We start from the raw sequence: 27,092 nt of genomic DNA, 5'->3' as shown, positions 1-27,092 counted from the left end.
AGGCTGCATCACCAGCAGTGTGGCCAGGAGGTGATTCTGCCCCTCTACTCTGCACTGGTGAGACCCCACCTGGAGCACTGCATCCATCTCTGGCATCCTCCGTACAAGACAGACATGGACCTGTTGGAGCGGGTCCAGAGGAGGGCCACAGAAATGTTCAGAGGGATGGAACACCTCTCCTATGAGGAAAGGCTGAGAGAGTTGGGGTTATGTAGCCTGGAGAAGAGAAGACTCTGGGGAGACCTTATTGCAGCCTTTCAATACTTAAAGGGGGCTTACAAGAAAGTTGGAGACAGACTTTTTCATGGGGCCTGTACCGATAGGACAAGGGGTAATGGTTTTAAACTAGAAGAGGGTCGGTTCAGACTAGATATAAGGAAGATATTTTTTACAATGAGGGTGGTGGAAGAGTGGGACAGGTTGCCCAGGGAGGTTGTGGATGCCTCATCCCTGGAAACTTTTAAGGTCATGCTGGACGGGGCTCTGAGTCACCTGATCTAGTTGAAGATGTCCCTGCTCATTACAGGGCGGGTGAACTAGATGATCTTTAAAGGTCCACTCCAACTCAAACCATTCTATGATTCTGTGACTCTATCACTCTATCATTCTGTCATTCTCTGAAGCAATGCGGTGGGCAGGACTTGTCGGAGAGACTACCCTGAATGCATGCATGTCCCGTGAATCTGTAAGCACTGTTATCAGGGTTGATCGCAAGCGCGGGGCTGCAGCAGGCGCTGTTCGCTGAGCGGGAGAGGGAAGCCGGCAAGGCGGAGGGCCGCTTCCCAGCGCCGGAGCGCTGCAGTTGCTGCCTGCGGCTGCGAGGGTCGCTGTTGGCTCACGATGGGCCGAAAGGCGGGCGGCGGCCGCCGGAGCAACGGCGAGCCGGCGAGCGAGCCGCGGGGCTGCAAGGTCCGAGCCCGGGGCAGCGCGGTGGGAGCGAGCCGAGCCGGGCCGGGCTGCTCGGGGGAAGGCTCGGCGGGAGGAGCGCGGCGACAGCGGTGACCCGCAGGCCGGCTCCGGTGGGCGGCGGGGCGAGCGGGCAGCTGCTGCCGGGCTTTGCAATGGCGGAGAGAGGCGGGCGTCGGGGCCGGCGGGAGCGAGCCCTGCTGTGGTGCGTGCTGGTGGCGGCGTGGGAGGCAGCGTGGGGGCAGCTGCGCTACTCGGTTCCCGAGGAGATGCCGAAGGGCTCGTTCGTGGGCGACGTGGCCAAGGACCTGGGGCTGGAGCTGCCGGCGCTCCGCCGCCGCGACCTCAGCATCATAGACAGAGGTAGGACGCAGTATTTCGCTCTGCACGGGAAGACGGGACATTTAGTGACGGCGCAGAGGATAGACAGAGAGCAGCTCTGCGAGAGTGTGCAGCAATGCGCGCTGCGGTGTGAGCTCATAGTGGAAGGGGAAATGCAGGTTTACGGAATCGAAGAGGAAATCACGGACATCAACGACAACGCGCCCAGCTTGCGAGGGGCAGAAATAGACCTGAGACTGAGCGAGACGACAGCCCCAGGGTCGCGGTTTCCCCTGGCCAGGGCTCACGACCCGGACGTGGGACGGAATTCGCTGCAGAGCTACGAGCTGAGCGGCGACGAGCACTTCTCGCTGGCCGTGCAGGCGGGCCCCGGCGGCGATCAGCGTCCCGAGCTGGTGCTGGCGAAGGCGCTGGACCGGGAGGAGGCGGCGTTTCACGAGCTGGTGCTGAGGGCGAGCGACGGCGGAGAGCCGGCGCGGACGGGCACGGCGCGGATCCGCGTGGCGGTGCTGGACGCGAACGACAACGCGCCCGTGTTCAGCCAGGCGGAGTACACGGTGCGTGTGCCGGAGGACGTGCCCGTGGGCTCCGTCCTCGTCACCGTCACGGCCACCGACGCCGACGAGGGGCTGAACGGGCACGTGAAATACTCATTGAAGAAAATCACAGAGAAAGCCTCGAAGATTTTCCAGCTGGATGTTGAGGCGGGAGCAATCAGTCTGGTGCGGATCCGGGACTTCGAGGAAGGCGACTCCTACGAAGTGGAGGTGCAGGCACGGGACGGCGGCGGACTTTCCGACACGGCGAAAGTCGCGATTGTCGTGACAGACGTGAACGACAACGCTCCCGAACTGACAGCGACTTCCCAGCTGAGCGCGATCTCTGAGGACGCCCCGTCGGGGACGGTGGTGGCCCTGCTGCACGTGCAGGACCGGGACTCGGGGGCGAACGGCGAGGTGCGGTGCAGCATGGCCGAGCGCCTCCCGTTCCGCCTGGAGAAGTCCTTCGAGGACTGCTACCGCGTGGTGACGGCGAGGGAGCTGGACCGCGAGGAGGTGGCGGAGTACAACGTGACGGTGCGGGCGGCGGACGGCCGGTCGCCGGCGCTGCGGAGCAGCGCGGTGCTGGCGCTGCGGGTGCTGGACGTGAACGACAACGCGCCGGTGTTCGCGGAGGCGCGCTACAGCGCGCGGCTGCCCGAGAATAACGCGGCGGGCGCGCTGGTGCTGACGGTGCGGGCGGCGGACGCGGACTGGGGGCAGAACGCGCGCGTGCGGTACCGGCTGTCGGAGGGGCGGGTGCGGGGCGCGCCGCTCTCGTCCTACGTGTCGGTGCAGGCGGAGACGGGCGCGCTGTACGCGCTGCGCTCCTTCGACTACGAGGAGGTGCGCGAGGTGTGGCTGTGGGTGCGGGCGGAGAACGGCGGCGCGCCGGCGCTGAGCAGCAACGTGTCGGTGCGGCTCGTGATCGTGGACGAGAACGACAACGCGCCGCAGGTGCTGTACCCGCCGGCGGCGGCGGCGCCGAGCGCGGGCTGGGCGGGCGTGGCGCTGGCGTCGCGCTCGGCGTAGCCCGGGGCGCTGGTGGCCAGGTGGTGGCGGTGGATGCGGACGCGGGGCAGAACGCGTGGCTGTCGTACGAGCTGGCCAAGGCGACGGAGCCGGGGCTGTTCCGCGTGGGGCTGCACAGCGGCGAGGTGCGCACGGCGCGGGCCGTGGCGGAGAGCGACGCGCCCCGGCAGAGGCTCGTCGTGCTGGTGCGAGACCGCGGGCAGCCGCCGCGCTCCGCCACCGCCACCCTCGGCATCGCCCTGGTGGACGGCTTCTCCGACGCCTTCCTCCAGCTCAACCACGCTCCTGCGGCGAGGCAGCAGCAGCAGCAGCAGCCGCAGGCAGGCGGGCGAGGAGGACCCGCTCACCACCTACCTCATCGCCTCCCTGGGCTGGGTCTCGTCGCTCTTCCTCCTGTCCGTCCTCGCCTTTTCGGCAGCCAAGCTCTGCAAGGCTCGCCTCCGCGCACGCCTGTCGCCTCCTCTGCCCGCTGCTACGCTGACGGCGACTTCGCCACCGACGGCGTGGACGTGGCCGGCACGGGCACTCTGTCGCCGGCTTACCGCTACGAAGTGTGCCTGACCACCGGCTCGGGGAGGAGCGAATTCCAGTTCCTGAGGCCCGTCCTGCCCAGCCCGCAAAGCAGCGCTGAGGACCAAAGAACCGCTGTGCAGCTCGCAGCCCGCTGGCGAGGGGAAGTCAACCCGGGGAGCACAGCCCCTCCTCCCGTTCAGCCGCCGGACTGCCCGGCCGGCAGGCGCGTCCACGCCTGAGCCTTGCTGGGACCCGCCTCCGCTCCCCGTCCTCAGCCTGAGATCCACGAGTAGATGTAGTGCCGTGCTGCGCTCTTACCTGCGTGCTGCCCCTGCGGAGGCTCTTGCCCGGCTTCTCCGGTCGGGGAAGGCGGCTCAGTCCCTCCGGGCTGAGCCTCCGCCCCACGGTGCCGTGCGAAAGGCCTTGTGCTTGTCTTGCCTCCGTGTTTCTCGAAGGGCACGGACTGGCCTCCCGGGAGCCAAGCGCGCACGCCTGCCCGCGGGCTCTGGGCGGCGGGGAGCGGAGGAAGACGCGGGGCAGCTGCCGGCGCTGCCCGTGCGCTGGGACTCAAGCGGCGGCCCCGCAGGGCTCTCGGCGCCCCTTCCCTGCGCTTCCCTCCCCGGCGCGGTGCGCGCGCGTCCTGCCGCGGCCCCCCCCCGCGGGCGAGCGGCCGGCAGCCGCGCGTGTGCGCACGGGTCCATGCGCCGCTGCGAGCCGGCAGCGCGGGCAGCGAGCGGCGCCGGGCGCAGTCCCGCGGCAGGCCGCAGGGTGGTGCTCCCGGCCAAGGCGGCGCCGAGCGGCTGCGGCAGGGGAGGCGGCCGAGCCCAGCCCGGCCCTGCCCACCCCAGCCCAGCCCAGCCCAGCCGAGCTGGGCGGCGGCGGCGGCGAGCGGCGGCGAGCGGTGTCCCGTGCCATCCGCTGCCGGGCCACGGCGGCCGCGCTCCGGGCCGCCAGCCGGACTCGGCGAGAGGGAGGGCGCCAGCCCGGCGCTCCGCCGCGTTGCTGCCGGGCGCCGCTTTCGGCGGAGGACTGCGCGGGCGGTCCGCGAGACGGAGGCTGCCCGCCGCCCCGACATGGCGATCGCAAGGCAAGTGCTTTGTCTCTCTGCTTTCCTCTCCCTGCCGCACGCTCGCTCCGAGCCCATCCGCTACTCCGTAGCCGAGGAGGCGGAGAGCGGCTCCGTGTTAGCCAACGTGGCGGAGGACGCGGGGCTGGCCCCGGCGCAGCTGTCGGCTCGCCGCGCCCGCCTGGCCTCCGAGGACGGCCGGCAGCACTTTCGCTTAGACCGCGGCACCGGCCGCCTCGTAGTGGCGGAGAGGCTGGACCGGGAGGAGCTGTGCGGGCAGTCCGCTACCTGCACGCTCCCCTTCGAGCTCCTACTGGCAAACCCGCTGCAGTTCTTTCGGATCGAGGTGGCCGTGGAGGACATCAATGACCATTCGCCCGTTTTCCCGGAGGAACGAGTCACTTTTAAGATCCTGGAAACGAGCGACCCGGGCTCGCGTTTCCCGCTGGAGGGGGCTCGGGACCTGGATGTTGGCAGCAACAGCATCCAGGCTTACAGCATTGCTCCCGAGAACGAGTACTTTAGTGTCTCCTTTGGCAGTCGGATTAAGGGCAACAATTATGTGGAACTGGTCTTGGAAAAGCCGCTAGACAGAGAGGAGCAGGTGGAGGTGAGTTTCAGTCTCATCGCCATGGACGGGGGCTCTCCGCCCAGGAATGGGACCACCCAAATCCGCATTGTCATTCTAGATGTAAATGACAACGCTCCCGTCTTCACACAGGAGCTGTACGTTGGGCAGGTTTTGGAAAACACGCCGGAGGGCTCTGTCGTTCTCCGCGTGGTGGCAACTGATCTGGATGCAGGACCTAATGGGGACATCTCCTATCAGTTCAGCCAAGCAGTGGGCCATAGAGCCTCAGCATTCACAATTGACCCCACAAGTGGTGAAATAAAACTCACCAAGTCTCTGGACTTTGAAGCAGCAGAGAATCATGAGCTCAGCGTGCGGGCCACGGACGGCGGGGGCCTCTCAGCAATCTGCAAGGTGTTGGTGGAGGTGGTGGATGTGAATGACAACGCACCGGAGCTGGTGGTCAGTTCCTTCAGCAGCCCCCTCCCCGAGAACACATTACCAGGGACAGTGGTCGCCCTCTTTACTGTCAGGGACCGGGATGCGGGTGCCAACGGGAAGATCTCCTGTGCCCTTGAGGACCAGCTATCGTTCTCCCTGCGGCCAGCCTATAAGAATTACTACGAGCTGGTGACCGTGAGCACGCTGGACCGGGAGGAGATGCCACGGTACATCCTCACTGTCACAGCAGCAGATGCAGGGTCACCGCCTCTCACAACCACCCAGACCTTCATGGTGGACATCTCCGATGTCAACGACAACGCACCTGTCTTCAACCAGACATCATACACCATGTCTGTGCGTGAGAACAACGTCCCCACAGTGCTCGTTGGAGCCGTCAGTGCCACAGATGCTGATGTGGGACCTAATGCCAAGGTGACCTATTCCCTGGCACCGGCCCAACGCACAGAGCAGGCCCCCTGCTCCTGCATCTCCGTGAACTCTGAGAACGGGCACGTGTTTGTGCTGCGGCCCCTGGACTACGAGCAGGTGAGGCAGATCGAGGTCTTGGTGAGCGCCTCCGATGGGGTTCGCCACCCCTTAGTGCCAATGTCACTGTCCGCCTTGCTGTGGTGGACGAGAATGACAATGCGCCGCTGGTGCTGCACCCCTCGCAGGACAGCAGCCCACCGTCCAGCGAGCTGGTGCCCGTGTCGGCTGAGGCGGGGTACCTCGTAACCAAAGTGGTGGCTGTTGATGCTGACTCGGGGCAGAACTCGTGGCTCTCGTACCACCTGCTGAGGGCCACCGACCCCGGGCTGTTTGTGGTGGGTGCCCAAAGTGGGGAGGTGCGGCTGAGGAGGCCGGCGACGGAGAGAGATGCCGTGAAGCAGAAGCTCGTCGTCTTGGTGCGAGACAACGGGCGGCCACCACTGTCAGCCACTGCAGCACTGAGCGCACTCCTGCTCAATGACTTCTCAGACATGCGCCTACCACACAGCAGCCTGGCCACGGAGGATGAGGGCAGCTCCCTGACAACCTATTTAATAATTTCATTGGTCTTCGTCTCACTCCTCTTCCTCATGTCCACTGCAGCCTTCATCGCTCGCAAGGTGTGCAAGAGAAAGGAGCTGAAAAGCGGGCATGTGCTTTACGGCGCCGGCAACTTGCAGAGCAGCGTGGCTGATGCGGCCGCTATGGGGACTCTGCCCCATGCTTATTGCTATGAGATCAACCTCACGACGGGCTCGGGCAACAGCGAGTTCAAGTTCCTGAAGCCCATCCTCCCCAGCCTGCCACCACAGCACTGTGGCATGGGCGGGGACACCAACAGTGAACAAGATTTCCCCCGTGGCCCTATCACGGCAGAGGAGATGGCACCAGACAACCCAGGGACGCTCTCTGCAGAACAATTCAATAGTCTTTCCTTTAACTAGCATGGAGTCAGCAGAGCCAGAGGCTTCAGGCCTTGCGATAGGAAGGGATCTGGGCTACATGTGGCAATGGTTCCTCCAGAATAAATCTGCATTTGCAATTGGTGTCACCAATTTCCCTCAAATTCTAAGTCAGAAGAAAAGGTGTCTCCCCTCCAAACCCCAAAAGAACCTAAAGGCTCCCTCAGTCAGGCAGTAATATGTTTCATCTCTGTTACAGCCATTTCTGAAATGCTTTGAGAGTGGGGTTAGTTCCAGGGCCCCCAGCTAAGTTCTTGTCTCACTTGCTGTCAGGCAAGGCTGTGGACCTCTTATTCTGTGCTGTAACGCAATGGCAAGGGCGGGCAGATGAATCGCATGCTCGCTGAAATGCACGTAGCCCTCCTCCCGGGTCAGGAAAGCAAGGAAGTTGTGAGTACTGTGTTACAATGTGGTGCAAGCACGGGGCTCTTTCTTCTCTGGGTTCCGGATGTCTCTGTCTGAGATGTGTGGGCTCTGTGTGTTTTGCCTTCTGGTCACTATGTCTGTCCAGACAGCCATTGTGTGTCTGCATATGGCGCAAAAGGCTGCCCAGTGAAGCAGGGAGTTGCTCACATCCAGCCATTGTGATGCACGCAATTCCAGCCCAGCAGGCAAGAAGAGCATTTTGACCCTTTGAGTACAGCAGTCTCATTTTCTCTAGGGAGAGCAGCAAAATGCATGAGATTTTCCTTTGGCCCATGAGAGCCCGGGTGGGTGGGCTGTCTCCTTGGGATTGCCTTGGAAATATGTTCTAATAGCAGCACTAATGGTGTTGGGATAGGCTGTAACCGTACAGAGTTGTGAAAACATGTTCACATGTTGTCCTTGGGTGCATTGTAAGGAAACTCCATGAGTCGCTTCAAAGGACTTTGTCTGAAGGTAGAATCGAGATGAACTTGGAAAAGAGCCATTGGGTTTGGTCTCATCCTTGTTGTTCCCAAATTCAGAGGCTTCTTGATGGGAGTGGAAAGCTGTCCCGACAGTATTTTCTGGGTTTGTGTTAGAGCATTTGCATTCTCCTTTTTGCCCTTTCTCCTTCTACTCTGCAAACTGTGTTTGGGCATTGTCTTACCTATTCCTCTTAAGAAGGACTGTCACCCCATGTATAATAACGGATTGTTTGAATGATGGCAGTGTGGCCCGGAATATTCAGAAACTCTCACGCTGTGTTGTGCTGCAGTTATAAACTGTACCGTTGTAAACCGAGATACCCTTGTGTGTAAAAGTGAAATAAAGCAAACAACTAATGCCTTGTGTGGAGACAGTCTTTGTAGAGATGCTCTTTCTGGGAAAGCTCTGTCAGAGTTTTTCAAAAGGCTGGGAGTTTCCTTTCTCATTTTGTCCCTTGGCTGAGGTAAAGTTGGGTGGGTACATTTCTTCAGTTTGGAGACAGAGCTGATAGAGAATTCAGGAAAATTGTGGGGAGCAGGGATTTGCTGGCAGGCCTCTGCGGGTCTTCTGAGCACTGAGTGTCTGGCTGCGACAGGGCCCAGTTAGATCCAGGTGAGGGGAAACTGGCCCCTACCCTAACAAGGGCCCTGGGGGTGCAAAGGCCTCTGCCGAGCAGTGAGGTGACTGGGGAGTGACCTTTCCAAGTCTCCTGACAGCTCCAGCTGCAGATGGCAACTGTGAGGTGTTTGAGCACAAAGTGTTTTGATTCTAAAGCTTTTGGGGGATGGATGGCACAAAGACAGCATGCAGGTTCCTTTGGGGAAGCATCTGGGGGAGCCCCAGGAGGTGGGCATCTAGCGAGCAAAAACAGCTCCCAGGGAGAGGTTTTGCTCTTGGGAAATGCAGAGGACTGCAGCCATCCCTTCCGCAAGGCCCTGATTAAAAGCTAAGTCCTGAGGACAGGCTGGTGTAGTAAAGACCGTTGTACATTGACGAGTGAATGATCCACCATCCAGTCAACCTAAGTCAAATCATAGAATCGTTTAGGTTGGACAAGATCCTTGAGACCATCGAGTCCAGCCGTTAACCTAACACTACCAAGTCCACCACTAAACCATGTTCCTGAGCGCCACATCCAGGAATGGTGACTCAACCACTTCCCTGGGCAGGCTATGCCAGTGCTTGACAGTCCTTTTGGTGAAGAAATTTTTCCTAATATGCAATCTACCCCCCCACCCCCACCCCGGCACAACTTGAGGCCATTTCCTCTTGTCCTATCGCTTGTTACTTGGGAGAAGAGACCACCACCTGCCTCCTTACAACCTCCTTTAAGGCACAGGCCTGTGCTGTGTTGTGCTCCACAAATCCTTTCGTGGAAGGATAAACTCAGCTCATTGTAACCGAGGAACCTGCAGGCAGCTCCCACTTGCTACTGGTGAGAAAGCCACCTGCGAGCAAGAAGTCCGCATGCGAACTTCTTTTACTCTGACAGTAGGAATGATGAATAGAATTGCTTTCTTGCAGGGAAGTCCTGTAATGGCCTGAATGACTGAAACGGGGGCACTCTGTCTTTTCTATGACCGGGGTCTGCATGGCATGCTGTGCGTGGCTGGGGGCCTGTGCGAAGCTGCTCTGCTCAGGGCTGTCTGCACCTAAAGGGTCGTAGGATTATCTACGCTAATCTCTTCCAATAGTGTGAGCTGTAATAATCAGAGTTGTGAATGACATCTTAGAGAGTCGGCGTGTCTCTCTTACTGAGATCACAAGGAACCGGCACCTCCTGGTGTAAAACTGCCGCTTGTCGGGTTGTTCCAGCTCGAGGGTCTGGGTGTCTGATGCGGTTCATAACTAGATGGTTTATTATGGATTTTACCCTATGAGAGGGAGAGGCCGTTTCCTGCACTGGAGGGTCTAAGCACACCGCTGAGCTTTCCCGAGGGGCTCGTCGGAGGCGCCGTTTAGGAAGGATAACTCCTTAGGCCAGGTAACAGACAGCCCTACCAGAGGGGATGCGTTTCTGGACCTGTTGGTCACCAACGCAAGTGAGCTAGTCAGAGACGTCAAGATTGGAGGCAGCCTGGGCTGCAGTGATCATGCACTGGTGCAGTTCGCACTCCTGAGGGATATAAAGGACAGGCGAAGAGTAAAGTGAGGTCCCTGAATTTTAGGAAAGCAAACTTCCAGCTCTTCAAGGAGTTAGTCAATGGGCCCCCCTGGGAAACTGCCTTCAGGGACAAAGGAGCAGAACAGAGCTGGCAGACCTGTAAGGATGCTTTCCACAGAGCGCAAGAGCTCTCGATCCCCATGTGTAAGAAATCAGGAAAGGAAGGCAAGAAACCGGCATGACTGAGTGAAGACTTGCTGGTCCAACTGAGGGGCAAGAAGGAAATGCACAGGCAGTGGAAGCAGGGACAGGTATCCTGGGAACAGTATAGGGATGTTGCCTGGCTGTGTAGGGATGGGGTCAGGAAGGCCAAGGGGCAGCTGGAGCTGAACTTGGCAAGGAACGCAAAGAATAATAAGAAGGGCTTCTACAGGTATGTCAGCCAGAAAAGGAAGGTCAAAGAAAGCGTACCCTCCCTGATGAACACGACTGGCAAACTGGTAACAACAGATGAGAAGGCTGAGGTACTCGACAACTTTTTGCCTCCATCTTCACTGGCAATCTCTCTTCCCACACCTCTCAAGTGGATGGACCTCGTGGCAGGGACGGGGGGAGCAAAATCCCTCCCCCTGTAACAGAAGATCAGGTTTGAGACCACCTGAGGAACCTGAACATGCATAAGCCTATGGGACCCGACGAGATGCATCCCAGAGTCCTGAGGAAATTGGCTGATGCAGTTGCCAAGCCACGCTCCATGATATTTGAAAAGTCATGGCAGTCAGGTGAAGTTCCCGGTGACTGGAAAAAGGGAAACATTGCACCCATTTTTTAAAAGGGTAGAAAGGAGGACCCTGGGAACTACTGACTTGTTAGCCTCACCTCTGTGCCTGGAAGGTCATGGAACAGATCCTCCTAGGAGCTATGCTAAGGCACATGGAGGACAGGGAGGTGATTTGAGACAGCCAGCATGCCTTCACCAAGGGCAAGTCTTGCCTGACCAACCTAGTGGCCTTCTATGCTGGAGTGACTACATCAGTGGACAAGGGAATGTTATCTGTCCGGACTTCTGTAAAGCCTTTGACATGGTCCCCCACAACATCCGTCTCTCTAAATTGGGAGACGGACGGATTTGAGGGATGGACTGTTTGGTGTATAAGGAATTGGCTGGATGGTCGCATCCACAGAGTAGTGGTCAATGGCTCAATGTCCAGATGGAGATCAGTGACGAGTGGTGTCCCTCAGAGGTCCGTATGGGGACCCAGTACTGTTTCATATCTGCATCAACGGCATAGATGGTGGGATCGAGTGCACCCTCAGCACGTTTGCAGATGACACCAAGATGAGTGGTGCGGCTGACACGCCTGAGGGACGGGATGCCATTCAGAGGGACCTGGACAAGCTCGAGAAGTGGGCCCGTGTGAACCTCATGAGGTTCAACAAGGCCAAGTGCTAGGTCCTGCCCCTGGGTTGGGGCAACCCCCAGTATCAATACAGGCTAGGGGATGAAGGGCTTGAGAGCAGCTCTGCGGAGAAGGACTTGGGGGCACTGGTGGATGAAAAACTGGACATGAGCCAGCAATGTGCACTCGCAACCCAGAAAGCCGACCGTATCCCAGGCTGCATCACCAGCAGTGTGGCCAGGGAGGTGATTCTGCCCCTCTACTCTGCACTGGTGAGACCCCACCTGGAGCACTGCATCCATCTCTGGCATCCTCCGTACAAGACAGACATGGACCTGTTGGAGCGGGTCCAGAGGAGGGCCACAGAAATGTTCAGAGGGATGGAACACCTCTCCTATGAGGAAAGGCTGAGAGAGTTGGGGTTATGTAGCCTGGAGAAGAGAAGACTCTGGGGAGACCTTATTGCAGCCTTTCAATACTTAAAGGGGGCTTACAAGAAAGTTGGAGACAGACTTTTTCATGGGGCCTGTACCGATAGGACAAGGGGTAATGGTTTTAAACTAGAAGAGGGTCGGTTCAGACTAGATATAAGGAAGATATTTTTACAATGAGGGTGGTGGAAGAGTGGGACAGGTTGCCCAGGGAGGTTGTGGATGCCTCATCCCTGGAAACTTTTAAGGTCATGCTGGACGGGGCTCTGAGTCACCTGATCTAGTTGAAGATGTCCCTGCTCATTACAGGGCGGGTGAACTAGATGATCTTTAAAGGTCCACTCCAACTCAAACCATTCTATGATTCTGTGACTCTATCACTCTATCATTCTGTCATTCTCTGAAGCAATGCGGTGGGCAGGACTTGTCGGAGAGACTACCCTGAATGCATGCATGTCCCGTGAATCTGTAAGCACTGTTATCAGGGTTGATCGCAAGCGCGGGGCTGCAGCAGGCGCTGTTCGCTGAGCGGGAGAGGGAAGCCGGCAAGGCGGAGGGCCGCTTCCCAGCGCCGGAGCGCTGCAGTTGCTGCCTGCGGCTGCGAGGGTCGCTGTTGGCTCACGATGGGCCGAAAGGCGGGCGGCGGCCGCCGGAGCAACGGCGAGCCGGCGAGCGAGCCGCGGGGCTGCAAGGTCCGAGCCCGGGGCAGCGCGGTGGGAGCGAGCCGAGCCGGGCCGGGCTGCTCGGGGGAAGGCTCGGCGGGAGGAGCGCGGCGACAGCGGTGACCCGCAGGCCGGCTCCGGTGGGCGGCGGGGCGAGCGGGCAGCTGCTGCCGGGCTTTGCAATGGCGGAGAGAGGCGGGCGTCGGGGCCGGCGGGAGCGAGCCCTGCTGTGGTGCGTGCTGGTGGCGGCGTGGGAGGCAGCGTGGGGGCAGCTGCGCTACTCGGTTCCCGAGGAGATGCCGAAGGGCTCGTTCGTGGGCGACGTGGCCAAGGACCTGGGGCTGGAGCTGCCGGCGCTCCGCCGCCGCGACCTCAGCATCATAGACAGAGGTAGGACGCAGTATTTCGCTCTGCACGGGAAGACGGGACATTTAGTGACGGCGCAGAGGATAGACAGAGAGCAGCTCTGCGAGTGTGCAGCAATGCGCGCTGCGGTGTGAGCTCATAGTGGAAGGGAAATGCAGGTTTACGGAATCGAAGAGGAAATCACGGACATCAACGACAACGCGCCCAGCTTGCGAGGGGCAGAAATAGACCTGAGACTGAGCGAGACGACAGCCCCAGGGTCGCGGTTTCCCCTGGCCAGGGCTCACGACCCGGACGTGGGACGGAATTCGCTGCAGAGCTACGAGCTGAGCGGCGACGAGCACTTCTCGCTGGCCGTGCAGGCGGGCCCCGGCGGCGATCAGCGTCCCGAGCTGGTGCTGGCGAAGGCGCTGGACCGGGAGGAGGCGGCGTTTCACGAGCTGGTGCTGAGGGCGAGCGACGGCGGAGAGCCGGCGCGGACGGGCACGGCGCGGATCCGCGTGGCGGTGCTGGACGCGAACGACAACGCGCCCGTGTTCAGCCAGGCGGAGTACACGGTGCGTGTGCCGGAGGACGTGCCCGTGGGCTCCGTCCTCGTCACCGTCACGGCCACCGACGCCGACGAGGGGCTGAACGGGCACGTGAAATACTCATTGAAGAAAATCACAGAGAAAGCCTCGAAGATTTTCCAGCTGGATGTTGAGGCGGGAGCAATCAGTCTGGTGCGGATCCGGGACTTCGAGGAAGGCGACTCCTACGAAGTGGAGGTGCAGGCACGGGACGGCGGCGGACTTTCCGACACGGCGAAAGTCGCGATTGTCGTGACAGACGTGAACGACAACGCTCCCGAACTGACAGCGACTTCCCAGCTGAGCGCGATCTCTGAGGACGCCCCGTCGGGGACGGTGGTGGCCCTGCTGCACGTGCAGGACCGGGACTCGGGGGCGAACGGCGAGGTGCGGTGCAGCATGGCCGAGCGCCTCCCGTTCCGCCTGGAGAAGTCCTTCGAGGACTGCTACCGCGTGGTGACGGCGAGGGAGCTGGACCGCGAGGAGGTGGCGGAGTACAACGTGACGGTGCGGGCGGCGGACGGCCGGTCGCCGGCGCTGCGGAGCAGCGCGGTGCTGGCGCTGCGGGTGCTGGACGTGAACGACAACGCGCCGGTGTTCGCGGAGGCGCGCTACAGCGCGCGGCTGCCCGAGAATAACGCGGCGGGCGCGCTGGTGCTGACGGTGCGGGCGGCGGACGCGGACTGGGGGCAGAACGCGCGCGTGCGGTACCGGCTGTCGGAGGGGCGGGTGCGGGGCGCGCCGCTCTCGTCCTACGTGTCGGTGCAGGCGGAGACGGGCGCGCTGTACGCGCTGCGCTCCTTCGACTACGAGGAGGTGCGCGAGGTGTGGCTGTGGGTGCGGGCGGAGAACGGCGGCGCGCCGGCGCTGAGCAGCAACGTGTCGGTGCGGCTCGTGATCGTGGACGAGAACGACAACGCGCCGCAGGTGCTGTACCCGCCGGCGGCGGCGGCGCCGAGCGCGGGCTGGGCGGGCGTGGCGCTGGCGTCGCGCTCGGCGTAGCCCGGGGCGCTGGTGGCCAGGTGGTGGCGGTGGATGCGGACGCGGGGCAGAACGCGTGGCTGTCGTACGAGCTGGCCAAGGCGACGGAGCCGGGGCTGTTCCGCGTGGGGCTGCACAGCGGCGAGGTGCGCACGGCGCGGGCCGTGGCGGAGAGCGACGCGCCCCGGCAGAGGCTCGTCGTGCTGGTGCGAGACCGCGGGCAGCCGCCGCGCTCCGCCACCGCCACCCTCGGCATCGCCCTGGTGGACGGCTTCTCCGACGCCTTCCTCCAGCTCAACCACGCTCCTGCGGCGAGGCAGCAGCAGCAGCAGCCGCAGGCAGGCGGGCGAGGAGGACCCGCTCACCACCTACCTCATCGCCTCCCTGGGCTGGGTCTCGTCGCTCTTCCTCCTGTCCGTCCTCGCCTTTTCGGCAGCCAAGCTCTGCAAGGCTCGCCTCCGCGCACGCCTGTCGCCTCCCTCTGCCCGCTGCTACGCTGACGGCGACTTCGCCACCGACGGCGTGGACGTGGCCGGCACGGGCACTCTGTCGCCGGCTTACCGCTACGAAGTGTGCCTGACCACCGGCTCGGGGAGGAGCGAATTCCAGTTCCTGAGGCCCGTCCTGCCCAGCCCGCAAAGCAGCGCTGAGGACCAAAGAACCGCTGTGCAGCTCGCAGCCCGCTGGCGAGGGGGAAGTCAACCCGGGGAGCACAGCCCCTCCTCCCGTTCAGCCGCCGGACTGCCCGGCCGGCAGGCGCGTCCACGCCTGAGCCTTGCTGGGACCCGCCTCCGCTCCCCGTCCTCAGCCTGAGATCCACGAGTAGATGTAGTGCCGTGCTGCGCTCTTACCTGCGTGCTGCCCCTGCGGAGGCTCTTGCCCGGCTTCTCCGGTCGGGGAAGGCGGCTCAGTCCCTCCGGGCTGAGCCTCCGCCCCACGGTGCCGTGCGAAAGGCCTTGTGCTTGTCTTGCCTCCGTGTTTCTCGAAGGGCACGGACTGGCCTCCCGGGAGCCAAGCGCGCACGCCTGCCCGCGGGCTCTGGGCGGCGGGGAGCGGAGGAAGACGCGGGGCAGCTGCCGGCGCTGCCCGTGCGCTGGGACTCAAGCGGCGGCCCCGCAGGGCTCTCGGCGCCCCTTCCCTGCGCTTCCCTCCCCGGCGCGGTGCGCGCGCGTCCTGCCGCGGGGCCCCCCCGCGGGCGAGCGGCCGGCAGCCGCGCGTGTGCGCACGGGTCCATGCGCCGCTGCGAGCCGGCAGCGCGGGCAGCGAGCGGCGCCGGGCGCAGTCCCGCGGCAGGCCGCAGGGTGGTGCTCCCGGCCAAGGCGGCGCCGAGCGGCTGCGGCAGGGGAGGCGGCCGAGCCCAGCCCGGCCCTGCCCACCCCAGCCCAGCCCAGCCCAGCCGAGCTGGGCGGCGGCGGCGGCGAGCGGCGGCGAGCGGTGTCCCGTGCCATCCGCTGCCGGGCCACGGCGGCCGCGCTCCGGGCCGCCAGCCGGACTCGGCGAGAGGGAGGGCGCCAGCCCGGCGCTCCGCCGCGTTGCTGCCGGGCGCCGCTTTCGGCGGAGGACTGCGCGGGCGGTCCGCGAGACGGAGGCTGCCCGCCGCCCCGACATGGCGATCGCAAGGCAAGTGCTTTGTCTCTCTGCTTTCCTCTCCCTGCCGCACGCTCGCTCCGAGCCCATCCGCTACTCCGTAGCCGAGGAGGCGGAGAGCGGCTCCGTGTTAGCCAACGTGGCGGAGGACGCGGGGCTGGCCCCGGCGCAGCTGTCGGCTCGCCGCGCCCGCCTGGCCTCCGAGGACGGCCGGCAGCACTTTCGCTTAGACCGCGGCACCGGCCGCCTCGTAGTGGCGGAGAGGCTGGACCGGGAGGAGCTGTGCGGGCAGTCCGCTACCTGCACGCTCCCCTTCGAGCTCCTACTGGCAAACCCGCTGCAGTTCTTTCGGATCGAGGTGGCCGTGGAGGACATCAATGACCATTCGCCCGTTTTCCCGGAGGAACGAGTCACTTTTAAGATCCTGGAAACGAGCGACCCGGGCTCGCGTTTCCCGCTGGAGGGGGCTCGGGACCTGGATGTTGGCAGCAACAGCATCCAGGCTTACAGCATTGCTCCCGAGAACGAGTACTTTAGTGTCTCCTTTGGCAGTCGCAGTGAGGACAACAATTATATTGAACTGGTCTTGGAAAAGCCGCTAGACAGAGAGGAGCAGGTGGAGGTGAGTTTCAGTCTCATCGCCATGGATGGGGGCTCTCCGCCCAGGAATGGGACCACCCAAATCCGCATTGTCATTCTAGATGTAAATGACAACGCTCCCGTCTTCACACAGAAGCTGTACGTTGGGCAGGTTTTGGAAAACACGCCGGAGGGCTCTGTCGTTCTCCGCGTGGTGGCAACTGATCTGGATGCAGGACCTAATGGGGACATCTCCTATCAGTTCAGCCAAGCAGTGGGCCATAGAGCCTCAGCATTCACAATTGACCCCACAAGTGGTGAAATAAAACTCACCAAGTCTCTGGACTTTGAAGCAGCAGAGAATCATGAGCTCAGCGTGCGGGCTACGGACGGCGGGGGCCTCTCAGCAATCTGCAAGGTGTTGGTGGAGGTGGTGGATGTGAATGACAACGCACCGGAGCTGGTGGTCAATTCCTTCAGCAGCCCCCTCCCCGAGAACACATTACCAGGGACAGTGGTCGCCCTCTTTACTGTCAGGGACCGGGATGCGGGTGCCAACGGGAAGATCTCCTGTGCCCTTGAGGACCAGCTATCGTTCTCCCTGCGGCCAGCCTATAAGAATTACTACGAGCTGGTGACCGTGAGCACGCTGGACCGGGAGGAGATGCCACGGTACATCCTCACTGTCACAGCAGCAGATGCAGGGTCACCGCCTCTCACAACCACCCAGACCTTCATGGTGGACATCTCCGATGTCAACGACAACGCACCTGTCTTCAACCAGACATCATACACCATGTCTGTGCGTGAGAACAACGTCCCCACAGTGCTCGTTGGAGCCGTCAGTGCCACAGATGCTGATGTGGGACCTAATGCCAAGGTGACCTATTCCCTGGCACCGGCCCAACGCACAGAGCAGGCCCCCTGCTCCTGCATCTCCGTGAACTCTGAGAACGGGCACGTGTTTGTGCTGCGGCCCCTGGACTACGAGCAGGTGAGGCAGATCGAGGTCTTGGTGAGCGCCTCCGATGGGGGTTCGCCACCCCTTAGTGCCAATGTCACTGTCCGCCTTGCTGTGGTGGACGAGAATGACAATGCGCCGCTGGTGCTGCACCCCTCGCAGGACAGCAGCCCACCGTCCAGCGAGCTGGTGCCCGTGTCGGCTGAGGCGGGGTACCTCGTAACCAAAGTGGTGGCTGTTGATGCTGACTCGGGGCAGAACTCGTGGCTCTCGTACCACCTGCTGAGGGCCACCGACCCCGGGCTGTTTGTGGTGGGTGCCCAAAGTGGGGAGGTGCGGCTGAGGAGGCCGGCGACGGAGAGAGATGCCGTGAAGCAGAAGCTCGTCGTCTTGGTGCGAGACAACGGGCGGCCACCACTGTCAGCCACTGCAGCACTGAGCGCACTCCTGCTCAATGACTTCTCAGACATGCGCCTACCACACAGCAGCCTGGCCACGGAGGATGAGGGCAGCTCCCTGACAACCTATTTAATAATTTCATTGGTCTTCGTCTCACTCCTCTTCCTCATGTCCACTGCAGCCTTCATCGCTCGCAAGGTGTGCAAGAGAAAGGAGCTGAAAAGCGGGCATGTGCTTTACGGCGCCGGCAACTTGCAGAGCAGCGTGGCTGATGCGGCCGCTATGGGGACTCTGCCCCATGCTTATTGCTATGAGATCAACCTCACGACGGGCTCGGGCAACAGCGAGTTCAAGTTCCTGAAGCCCATCCTCCCCAGTCTGCCACCACAGCACTGTGGCATGGGCGGGGACACCAACAGTGAACAAGATTTCCACCGTGGCCCTATCACGGCAGAGGAGATGGCACCAGACAACCCAGGGACGCTCTCTGCAGAACAATTCAATAGTCTTTCCTTTAACTAGCATGGAGTCAGCAGAGCCAGAGGCTTCAGGCCTTGCGATAGGAAGGGATCTGGGCTACATGTGGCAATGGTTCCTCCAGAATAAATCTGCATTTGCAATTGGTGTCACCAATTTCCCTCAAATTCTAAGTCAGAAGAAAAGGTGTCTCCCCTCCAAACCCCAAAAGAACCTAAAGGCTCCCTCAGTCAGGCAGTAATATGTTTCATCTCTGTTACAGCCATTTCTGAAATGCTTTGAGAGTGGGGTTAGTTCCAGGGCCCCCAGCTAAGTTCTTGTCTCACTTGCTGTCAGGCAAGGCTGTGGACCTCTTATTCTGTGCTGTAACGCAATGGCAAGGGCGGGCAGATGAATCGCATGCTCGCTGAAATGCACGTAGCCCTCCTCCCGGGTCAGGAAAGCAAGGAAGTTGTGAGTACTGTGTTACAATGTGGTGCAAGCACGGGGCTCTTTCTTCTCTGGGTTCCGGATGTCTCTGTCTGAGATGTGTGGGCTCTGTGTGTTTTGCCTTCTGGTCACTATGTCTGTCCAGACAGCCATTGTGTGTCTGCATATGGCGCAAAAGGCTGCCCAGTGAAGCAGGGAGTTGCTCACATCCAGCCATTGTGATGCACGCAATTCCAGCCCAGCAGGCAAGAAGAGCATTTTGACCCTTTGAGTACAGCAGTCTCATTTTCTCTAGGGAGAGCAGCAAAATGCATGAGATTTTCCTTTGGCCCATGAGAGGGGGGGTGGGTGGGCTGTCTCCTTGGGATTGCCTTGGAAATATGTTCTAATAGCAGCACTAATGGTGTTGGGATAGGCTGTAACCGTACAGAGTTGTGAAAACATGTTCACATGTTGTCCTTGGGTGCATTGTAAGGAAACTCCATGAGTCGCTTCAAAGGACTTTGTCTGAAGGTAGAATCGAGATGAACTTGGAAAAGAGCCATTGGGTTTGGTCTCATCCTTGTTGTTCCCAAATTCAGAGGCTTCTTGATGGGAGTGGAAAGCTGTCCCGACAGTATTTTCTGGGTTTGTGTTAGAGCATTTGCATTCTCCTTTTTGCCCTTTCTCCTTCTACTCTGCAAACTGTGTTTGGGCATTGTCTTACCTATTCCTCTTAAGAAGGACTGTCACCCCATGTATAATAACGGATTGTTTGAATGATGGCAGTGTGGCCCGGAATATTCAGAAACTCTCACGCTGTGTTGTGCTGCAGTTATAAACTGTACCGTTGTAAACCGAGATACCCTTGTGTGTAAAAGTGAAATAAAGCAAACAACTAATGCCTTGTGTGGAGACAGTCTTTGTAGAGATGCTCTTTCTGGGAAAGCTCTGTCAGAGTTTTTCAAAAGGCTGGGAGTTTTTTTCTCATTTTGTCCCTTGGCTGAGGTAAAGTTGGGTGGGTACATTTCTTCAGTTTGGAGACAGAGCTGATAGAGAATTCAGGAAAATTGTGGGGAGCAGGGATTTGCTGGCAGGCCTCTGCGGGTCTTCTGAGCACTGAGTGTCTGGCTGCAACAGGGCCCAGTTAGATCCAGGTGAGGGGAAACTGGCCCCTACCCTAACAAGGGCCCTGGGGGTGCAAAGGCCTCTGCCGAGCAGTGAGGTGACTGGGGAGTGACCTTTCCAAGTCTCCTGACAGCTCCAGCTGCAGATGGCAACTGTGAGGTGTTTGAGCACAAAGTGTTTTGATTCTAAAGCTTTTGGGGGATGGATGGCACAAAGACAGCATGCAGGTTCCTTTGGGGAAGCATCTGGGGGAGCCCCAGGAGGTGGGCATCTAGCGAGCAAAAACAGCTCCCAGGGAGAGGTTTTGCTCTTGGGAAATGCAGAGGACTGCAGCCATCCCTTCCGCAAGGCCCTGATTAAAAAGCTAAGTCCTGAGGACAGGCTGGTGTAGTAAAGACCGTTGTACATTGACGAGTGAATGATCCACCATCCAGTCAACCTAAGTCAAATCATAGAATCGTTTAGGTTGGACAAGATCCTTGAGACCATCGAGTCCAGCCGTTAACCTAACACTACCAAGTCCACCACTAAACCATGTTCCTGAGCGCCACATCCAGGAATGGTGACTCAACCACTTCCCTGGGCAGGCTATGCCAGTGCTTGACAGTCCTTTTGGTGAAGAAATTTTTCCTAATATGCAATCTACCCCCCCACCCCCACCCCGGCACAACTTGAGGCCATTTCCTCTTGTCCTATCGCTTGTTACTTGGGAGAAGAGACCACCACCTGCCTCCTTACAACCTCCTTTAAGGCACAGGCCTGTGCTGTGTTGTGCTCCACAAATCCTTTCGTGGAAGGATAAACTCAGCTCATTGTAACCGAGGAACCTGCAGGCAGCTCCCACTTGCTACTGGTGAGAAAGCCACCTGCGAGCAAGAAGTCCGCATGCGAACTTCTTTTACTCTGACAGTAGGAATGATGAATAGAATTGCTTTCTTGCAGGGAAGTCCTGTAATGGCCTGAATGACTGAAACGGGGGCACTCTGTCTTTTCTATGACCGGGGTCTGCATGGCATGCTGTGCGTGGCTGGGGGCCTGTGCGAAGCTGCTCTGCTCAGGGCTGTCTGCACCTAAAGGGTCGTAGGATTATCTACGCTAATCTCTTCCAATAGTGTGAGCTGTAATAATCAGAGTTGTGAATGACATCTTAGAGAGTCGGCGTGTCTCTCTTACTGAGATCACAAGGAACCGGCACCTCCTGGTGTAAAACTGCCGCTTGTCGGGTTGTTCCAGCTCGAGGGTCTGGGTGTCTGATGCGGTTCATAACTAGATGGTTTATTATGGATTTTACCCTATGAGAGGGAGAGGCCGTTTCCTGCACTGGAGGGTCTAAGCACACCGCTGAGCTTTCCCGAGGGGCTCGTCGGAGGCGCCGTTTAGGAAGGATAACTCCTTAGGCCAGGTAACAGACAGCCCTACCAGAGGGGATGCGCTTCTGGACCTGTTGGTCACCAACGCAAGTGAGCTAGTCAGAGATGTCAAGATTGGAGGCAGCCTGGGCTGCAGTGATCATGCACTGGTGCAGTTCGCACTCCTGAGGGATATAAAGGACAGGCGAAGAGTAAAGTGAGGTCCCTGAATTTTAGGAAAGCAAACTTCCAGCTCTTCAAGGAGTTAGTCAATGGGCCCCCCTGGGAAACTGCCTTCAGGGACAAAGGAGCAGAACAGAGCTGGCAGACCTGTAAGGATGCTTTCCACAGAGCGCAAGAGCTCTCGATCCCCATGTGTAAGAAATCAGGAAAGGAAGGCAAGAAACCGGCATGACTGAGTGAAGACTTGCTGGTCCAACTGAGGGGCAAGAAGGAAATGCACAGGCAGTGGAAGCAGGGACAGGTATCCTGGGAACAGTATAGGGATGTTGCCCGGCTGTGTAGGGATGGGGTCAGGAAGGCCAAGGGGCAGCTGGAGCTGAACTTGGCAAGGAACGCAAAGAATAATAAGAAGGGCTTCTACAGGTATGTCAGCCAGAAAAGGAAGGTCAAAGAAAGCGTACCCTCCCTGATGAACACGACTGGCAAACTGGTAACAACAGATGAGAAGGCTGAGGTACTCGACAACTTTTTTGCCTCCATCTTCACTGGCAATCTCTCTTCCCACACCTCTCAAGTGGATGGACCTCGTGGCAGGGACGGGGGGAGCAAAATCCCTCCCCCTGTAACAGAAGATCAGGTTTGAGACCACCTGAGGAACCTGAACATGCATAAGCCTATGGGACCCGACGAGATGCATCCCAGAGTCCTGAGGAAATTGGCTGATGCAGTTGCCAAGCCACGCTCCATGATATTTGAAAAGTCATGGCAGTCAGGTGAAGTTCCCGGTGACTGGAAAAAGGGAAACATTGCACCCATTTTTTAAAAGGGTAGAAAGGAGGACCCTGGGAACTACTGACTTGTTAGCCTCACCTCTGTGCCTGGAAGGTCATGGAACAGATCCTCCTAGGAGCTATGCTAAGGCACATGGAGGACAGGGAGGTGATTTGAGACAGCCAGCATGCCTTCACCAAGGGCAAGTCTTGCCTGACCAACCTAGTGGCCTTCTATGCTGGAGTGACTACATCAGTGGACAAGGGAATGTTATCTGTCCGGACTTCTGTAAAGCCTTTGACATGGTCCCCCACAACATCCGTCTCTCTAAATTGGGAGACGGACGGATTTGAGGGATGGACTGTTTGGTGTATAAGGAATTGGCTGGATGGTCGCATCCACAGAGTAGTGGTCAATGGCTCAATGTCCAGATGGAGATCAGTGACGAGTGGTGTCCCTCAGAGGTCCGTATGGGGACCCAGTACTGTTTCATATCTGCATCAACGGCATAGATGGTGGGATCGAGTGCACCCTCAGCACGTTTGCAGATGACACCAAGATGAGTGGTGCGGCTGACACGCCTGAGGGACGGGATGCCATTCAGAGGGACCTGGACAAGCTCGAGAAGTGGGCCCGTGTGAACCTCATGAGGTTCAACAAGGCCAAGTGCTAGGTCCTGCCCCTGGGTTGGGGCAACCCCCAGTATCAATACAGGCTAGGGGATGAAGGGCTTGAGAGCAGCTCTGCGGAGAAGGACTTGGGGGCACTGGTGGATGAAAAACTGGACATGAGCCAGCAATGTGCACTCGCAACCCAGAAAGCCGACCGTATCCCAGGCTGCATCACCAGCAGTGTGGCCAGGGAGGTGATTCTGCCCCTCTACTCTGCACTGGTGAGACCCCACCTGGAGCACTGCATCCATCTCTGGCATCCTCCGTACAAGACAGACATGGACCTGTTGGAGCGGGTCCAGAGGAGGGCCACAGAAATGTTCAGAGGGATGGAACACCTCTCCTATGAGGAAAGGCTGAGAGAGTTGGGGTTATGTAGCCTGGAGAAGAGAAGACTCTGGGGAGACCTTATTGCAGCCTTTCAATACTTAAAGGGGGCTTACAAGAAAGTTGGAGACAGACTTTTTCATGGGGCCTGTACCGATAGGACAAGGGGTAATGGTTTTAAACTAGAAGAGGGTCGGTTCAGACTAGATATAAGGAAGATATTTTTTACAATGAGGGTGGTGGAAGAGTGGGACAGGTTGCCCAGGGAGGTTGTGGATGCCTCATCCCTGGAAACTTTTAAGGTCATGCTGGACGGGGCTCTGAGTCACCTGATCTAGTTGAAGATGTCCCTGCTCATTACAGGGCGGGTGAACTAGATGATCTTTAAAGGTCCACTCCAACTCAAACCATTCTATGATTCTGTGACTCTATCACTCTATCATTCTGTCATTCTCTGAAGCAATGCGGTGGGCAGGACTTGTCGGAGAGACTACCCTGAATGCATGCATGTCCCGTGAATCTGTAAGCACTGTTATCAGGGTTGATCGCAAGCGCGGGGCTGCAGCAGGCGCTGTTCGCTGAGCGGGAGAGGGAAGCCGGCAAGGCGGAGGGCCGCTTCCCAGCGCCGGAGCGCTGCAGTTGCTGCCTGCGGCTGCGAGGGTCGCTGTTGGCTCACGATGGGCCGAAAGGCGGGCGGCGGCCGCCGGAGCAACGGCGAGCCGGCGAGCGAGCCGCGGGGCTGCAAGGTCCGAGCCCGGGGCAGCGCGGTGGGAGCGAGCCGAGCCGGGCCGGGCTGCTCGGGGGAAGGCTCGGCGGGAGGAGCGCGGCGACAGCGGTGACCCGCAGGCCGGCTCCGGTGGGCGGCGGGGCGAGCGGGCAGCTGCTGCCGGGCTTTGCAATGGCGGAGAGAGGCGGGCGTCGGGGCCGGCGGGAGCGAGCCCTGCTGTGGTGCGTGCTGGTGGCGGCGTGGGAGGCAGCGTGGGGGCAGCTGCGCTACTCGGTTCCCGAGGAGATGCCGAAGGGCTCGTTCGTGGGCGACGTGGCCAAGGACCTGGGGCTGGAGCTGCCGGCGCTCCGCCGCCGCGACCTCAGCATCATAGACAGAGGTAGGACGCAGTATTTCGCTCTGCACGGGAAGACGGGACATTTAGTGACGGCGCAGAGGATAGACAGAGAGCAGCTCTGCGAGAGTGTGCAGCAATGCGCGCTGCGGTGTGAGCTCATAGTGGAAGGGGAAATGCAGGTTTACGGAATCGAAGAGGAAATCACGGACATCAACGACAACGCGCCCAGCTTGCGAGGGGCAGAAATAGACCTGAGACTGAGCGAGACGACAGCCCCAGGGTCGCGGTTTCCCCTGGCCAGGGCTCACGACCCGGACGTGGGACGGAATTCGCTGCAGAGCTACGAGCTGAGCGGCGACGAGCACTTCTCGCTGGCCGTGCAGGCGGGCCCCGGCGGCGATCAGCGTCCCGAGCTGGTGCTGGCGAAGGCGCTGGACCGGGAGGAGGCGGCGTTTCACGAGCTGGTGCTGAGGGCGAGCGACGGCGGAGAGCCGGCGCGGACGGGCACGGCGCGGATCCGCGTGGCGGTGCTGGACGCGAACGACAACGCGCCCGTGTTCAGCCAGGCGGAGTACACGGTGCGTGTGCCGGAGGACGTGCCCGTGGGCTCCGTCCTCGTCACCGTCACGGCCACCGACGCCGACGAGGGGCTGAACGGGCACGTGAAATACTCATTGAAGAAAATCACAGAGAAAGCCTCGAAGATTTTCCAGCTGGATGTTGAGGCGGGAGCAATCAGTCTGGTGCGGATCCGGGACTTCGAGGAAGGCGACTCCTACGAAGTGGAGGTGCAGGCACGGGACGGCGGCGGACTTTCCGACACGGCGAAAGTCGCGATTGTCGTGACAGACGTGAACGACAACGCTCCCGAACTGACAGCGACTTCCCAGCTGAGCGCGATCTCTGAGGACGCCCCGTCGGGGACGGTGGTGGCCCTGCTGCACGTGCAGGACCGGGACTCGGGGCGAACGGCGAGGTGCGGTGCAGCATGGCCGAGCGCCTCCCGTTCCGCCTGGAGAAGTCCTTCGAGGACTGCTACCGCGTGGTGACGGCGAGGGAGCTGGACCGCGAGGAGGTGGCGGAGTACAACGTGACGGTGCGGGCGGCGGACGGCCGGTCGCCGGCGCTGCGGAGCAGCGCGGTGCTGGCGCTGCGGGTGCTGGACGTGAACGACAACGCGCCGGTGTTCGCGGAGGCGCGCTACAGCGCGGCTGCCCGAGAATAACGCGGCGGGCGCGCTGGTGCTGACGGTGCGGGCGGCGGACGCGGACTGGGGGCAGAACGCGCGCGTGCGGTACCGGCTGTCGGAGGGGCGGGTGCGGGGCGCGCCGCTCTCGTCCTACGTGTCGGTGCAGGCGGAGACGGGCGCGCTGTACGCGCTGCGCTCCTTCGACTACGAGGAGGTGCGCGAGGTGTGGCTGTGGGTGCGGGCGGAGAACGGCGGCGCGCCGGCGCTGAGCAGCAACGTGTCGGTGCGGCTCGTGATCGTGGACGAGAACGACAACGCGCCGCAGGTGCTGTACCCGCCGGCGGCGGCGGCGCCGGGCGCGGGCTGGGCGGGCGTGGAGCTGGCGTCGCGCTCGGCGTAGCCCGGGGCGCTGGTGGCCAGGTGGTGGCGGTGGATGCGGACGCGGGGCAGAACGCGTGGCTGTCGTACGAGCTGGCCAAGGCGACGGAGCCGGGGCTGTTCCGCGTGGGGCTGCACAGCGGCGAGGTGCGCACGGCGCGGGCCGTGGCGGAGAGCGACGCGCCCCGGCAGAGGCTCGTCGTGCTGGTGCGAGACCGCGGGCAGCCGCCGCGCTCCGCCACCGCCACCCTCGGCATCGCCCTGGTGGACGGCTTCTCCGACGCCTTCCTCCAGCTCAACCACGCTCCTGCGGCGAGGCAGCAGCAGCAGCAGCCGCAGGCAGGCGGGCGAGGAGGACCCGCTCACCACCTACCTCATCGCCTCCCTGGGCTGGGTCTCGTCGCTCTTCCTCCTGTCCGTCCTCGCCTTTTCGGCAGCCAAGCTCTGCAAGGCTCGCCTCCGCGCACGCCTGTCGCCTCCTCTGCCCGCTGCTACGCTGACGGCGACTTCGCCACCGACGGCGTGGACGTGGCCGGCACGGGCACTCTGTCGCCGGCTTACCGCTACGAAGTGTGCCTGACCACCGGCTCGGGGAGGAGCGAATTCCAGTTCCTGAGGCCCGTCCTGCCCAGCCCGCAAAGCAGCGCTGAGGACCAAAGAACCGCTGTGCAGCTCGCAGCCCGCTGGCGAGGGGGAAGTCAACCCGGGGAGCACAGCCCCTCCTCCCGTTCAGCCGCCGGACTGCCCGGCCGGCAGGCGCGTCCACGCCTGAGCCTTGCTGGGACCCGCCTCCGCTCCCCGTCCTCAGCCTGAGATCCACGAGTAGATGTAGTGCCGTGCTGCGCTCTTACCTGCGTGCTGCCCCTGCGGAGGCTCTTGCCCGGCTTCTCCGGTCGGGGAAGGCGGCTCAGTCCCTCCGGGCTGAGCCTCCGCCCCACGGTGCCGTGCGAAAGGCCTTGTGCTTGTCTTGCCTCCGTGTTTCTCGAAGGGCACGGACTGGCCTCCCGGGAGCCAAGCGCGCACGCCTGCCCGCGGGCTCTGGGCGGCGGGGAGCGGAGGAAGACGCGGGGCAGCTGCCGGCGCTGCCCGTGCGCTGGGACTCAAGCGGCGGCCCCGCAGGGCTCTCGGCGCCCCTTCCCTGCGCTTCCCTCCCCGGCGCGGTGCGCGCGCGTCCTGCCGCGGGGCCCCCCCGCGGGCGAGCGGCCGGCAGCCGCGCGTGTGCGCACGGGTCCATGCGCCGCTGCGAGCCGGCAGCGCGGGCAGCGAGCGGCGCCGGGCGCAGTCCCGCGGCAGGCCGCAGGGTGGTGCTCCCGGCCAAGGCGGCGCCGAGCGGCTGCGGCAGGGGGGCCGGCC

The 27,092-nt window shown here is 61.1% G+C and overlaps 3 protein-coding genes and 2 pseudogenes across 3 annotated transcripts; all 5 read left to right on the top strand.

Moving 5' to 3' along the window:
- The first annotated feature begins 887 nt into the window (after positions 1 to 887).
- Positions 888 to 2,870, top strand: LOC140656573 (protocadherin gamma-A2-like). The gene has a single exon (XM_072872472.1). The coding sequence runs from the start codon at positions 1,062 to 1,064 to the stop codon at positions 2,817 to 2,819; it is 1,758 nt and encodes a 585-aa protein (XP_072728573.1). The 5' UTR covers positions 888 to 1,061; the 3' UTR covers positions 2,820 to 2,870.
- A 1,303-nt stretch (positions 2,871 to 4,173) lies between these two features.
- On the top strand, positions 4,174 to 7,563 carry LOC140656714 (protocadherin beta-4-like). The gene is given in 2 exon segments (XM_072872771.1): positions 4,174 to 5,993; positions 5,996 to 7,563. Coding segments are annotated over 2 exon segments (2,439 nt in total). The 5' UTR covers positions 4,174 to 4,405; the 3' UTR covers positions 6,847 to 7,563.
- Positions 7,564 to 12,360: 4,797 nt separating this feature from the next.
- Positions 12,361 to 15,522, top strand: LOC140657001 (protocadherin gamma-A2-like; annotated as a pseudogene).
- Positions 15,523 to 15,641: 119 nt separating this feature from the next.
- LOC140656870 (protocadherin beta-4-like) lies at positions 15,642 to 18,316 on the top strand. The gene has a single exon (XM_072873084.1). It carries the CDS (start codon positions 15,875 to 15,877, stop codon positions 18,314 to 18,316), a length of 2,442 nt encoding a protein of 813 aa, XP_072729185.1. The 5' UTR covers positions 15,642 to 15,874.
- Positions 18,317 to 23,832: 5,516 nt separating this feature from the next.
- Positions 23,833 to 26,993, top strand: LOC140656999 (protocadherin gamma-A2-like; annotated as a pseudogene).
- The last annotated feature ends 99 nt before the right edge of the window (positions 26,994 to 27,092 follow it).

The sequence above is a fragment of the Ciconia boyciana genome, chromosome 9 (assembly GCF_034638445.1).
Source record: "Ciconia boyciana chromosome 9, ASM3463844v1, whole genome shotgun sequence".
Taxonomy (NCBI): Eukaryota; Metazoa; Chordata; class Aves; order Ciconiiformes; family Ciconiidae; genus Ciconia; species Ciconia boyciana.
This window is presented reverse-complemented; position numbering and strand designations above follow the sequence as displayed.

Excerpts from the sequence above, each read along its gene's own strand:
- LOC140656573 (XM_072872472.1), top strand. The coding sequence starts at position 1,062 with ATGGCGGAGAGAGGCGGGCGTCGGGGCCGGCGGGAGCGAGCCCTGCTG.
- LOC140656870 (XM_072873084.1), top strand. The coding sequence starts at position 15,875 with ATGGCGATCGCAAGGCAAGTGCTTTGTCTCTCTGCTTTCCTCTCCCTG.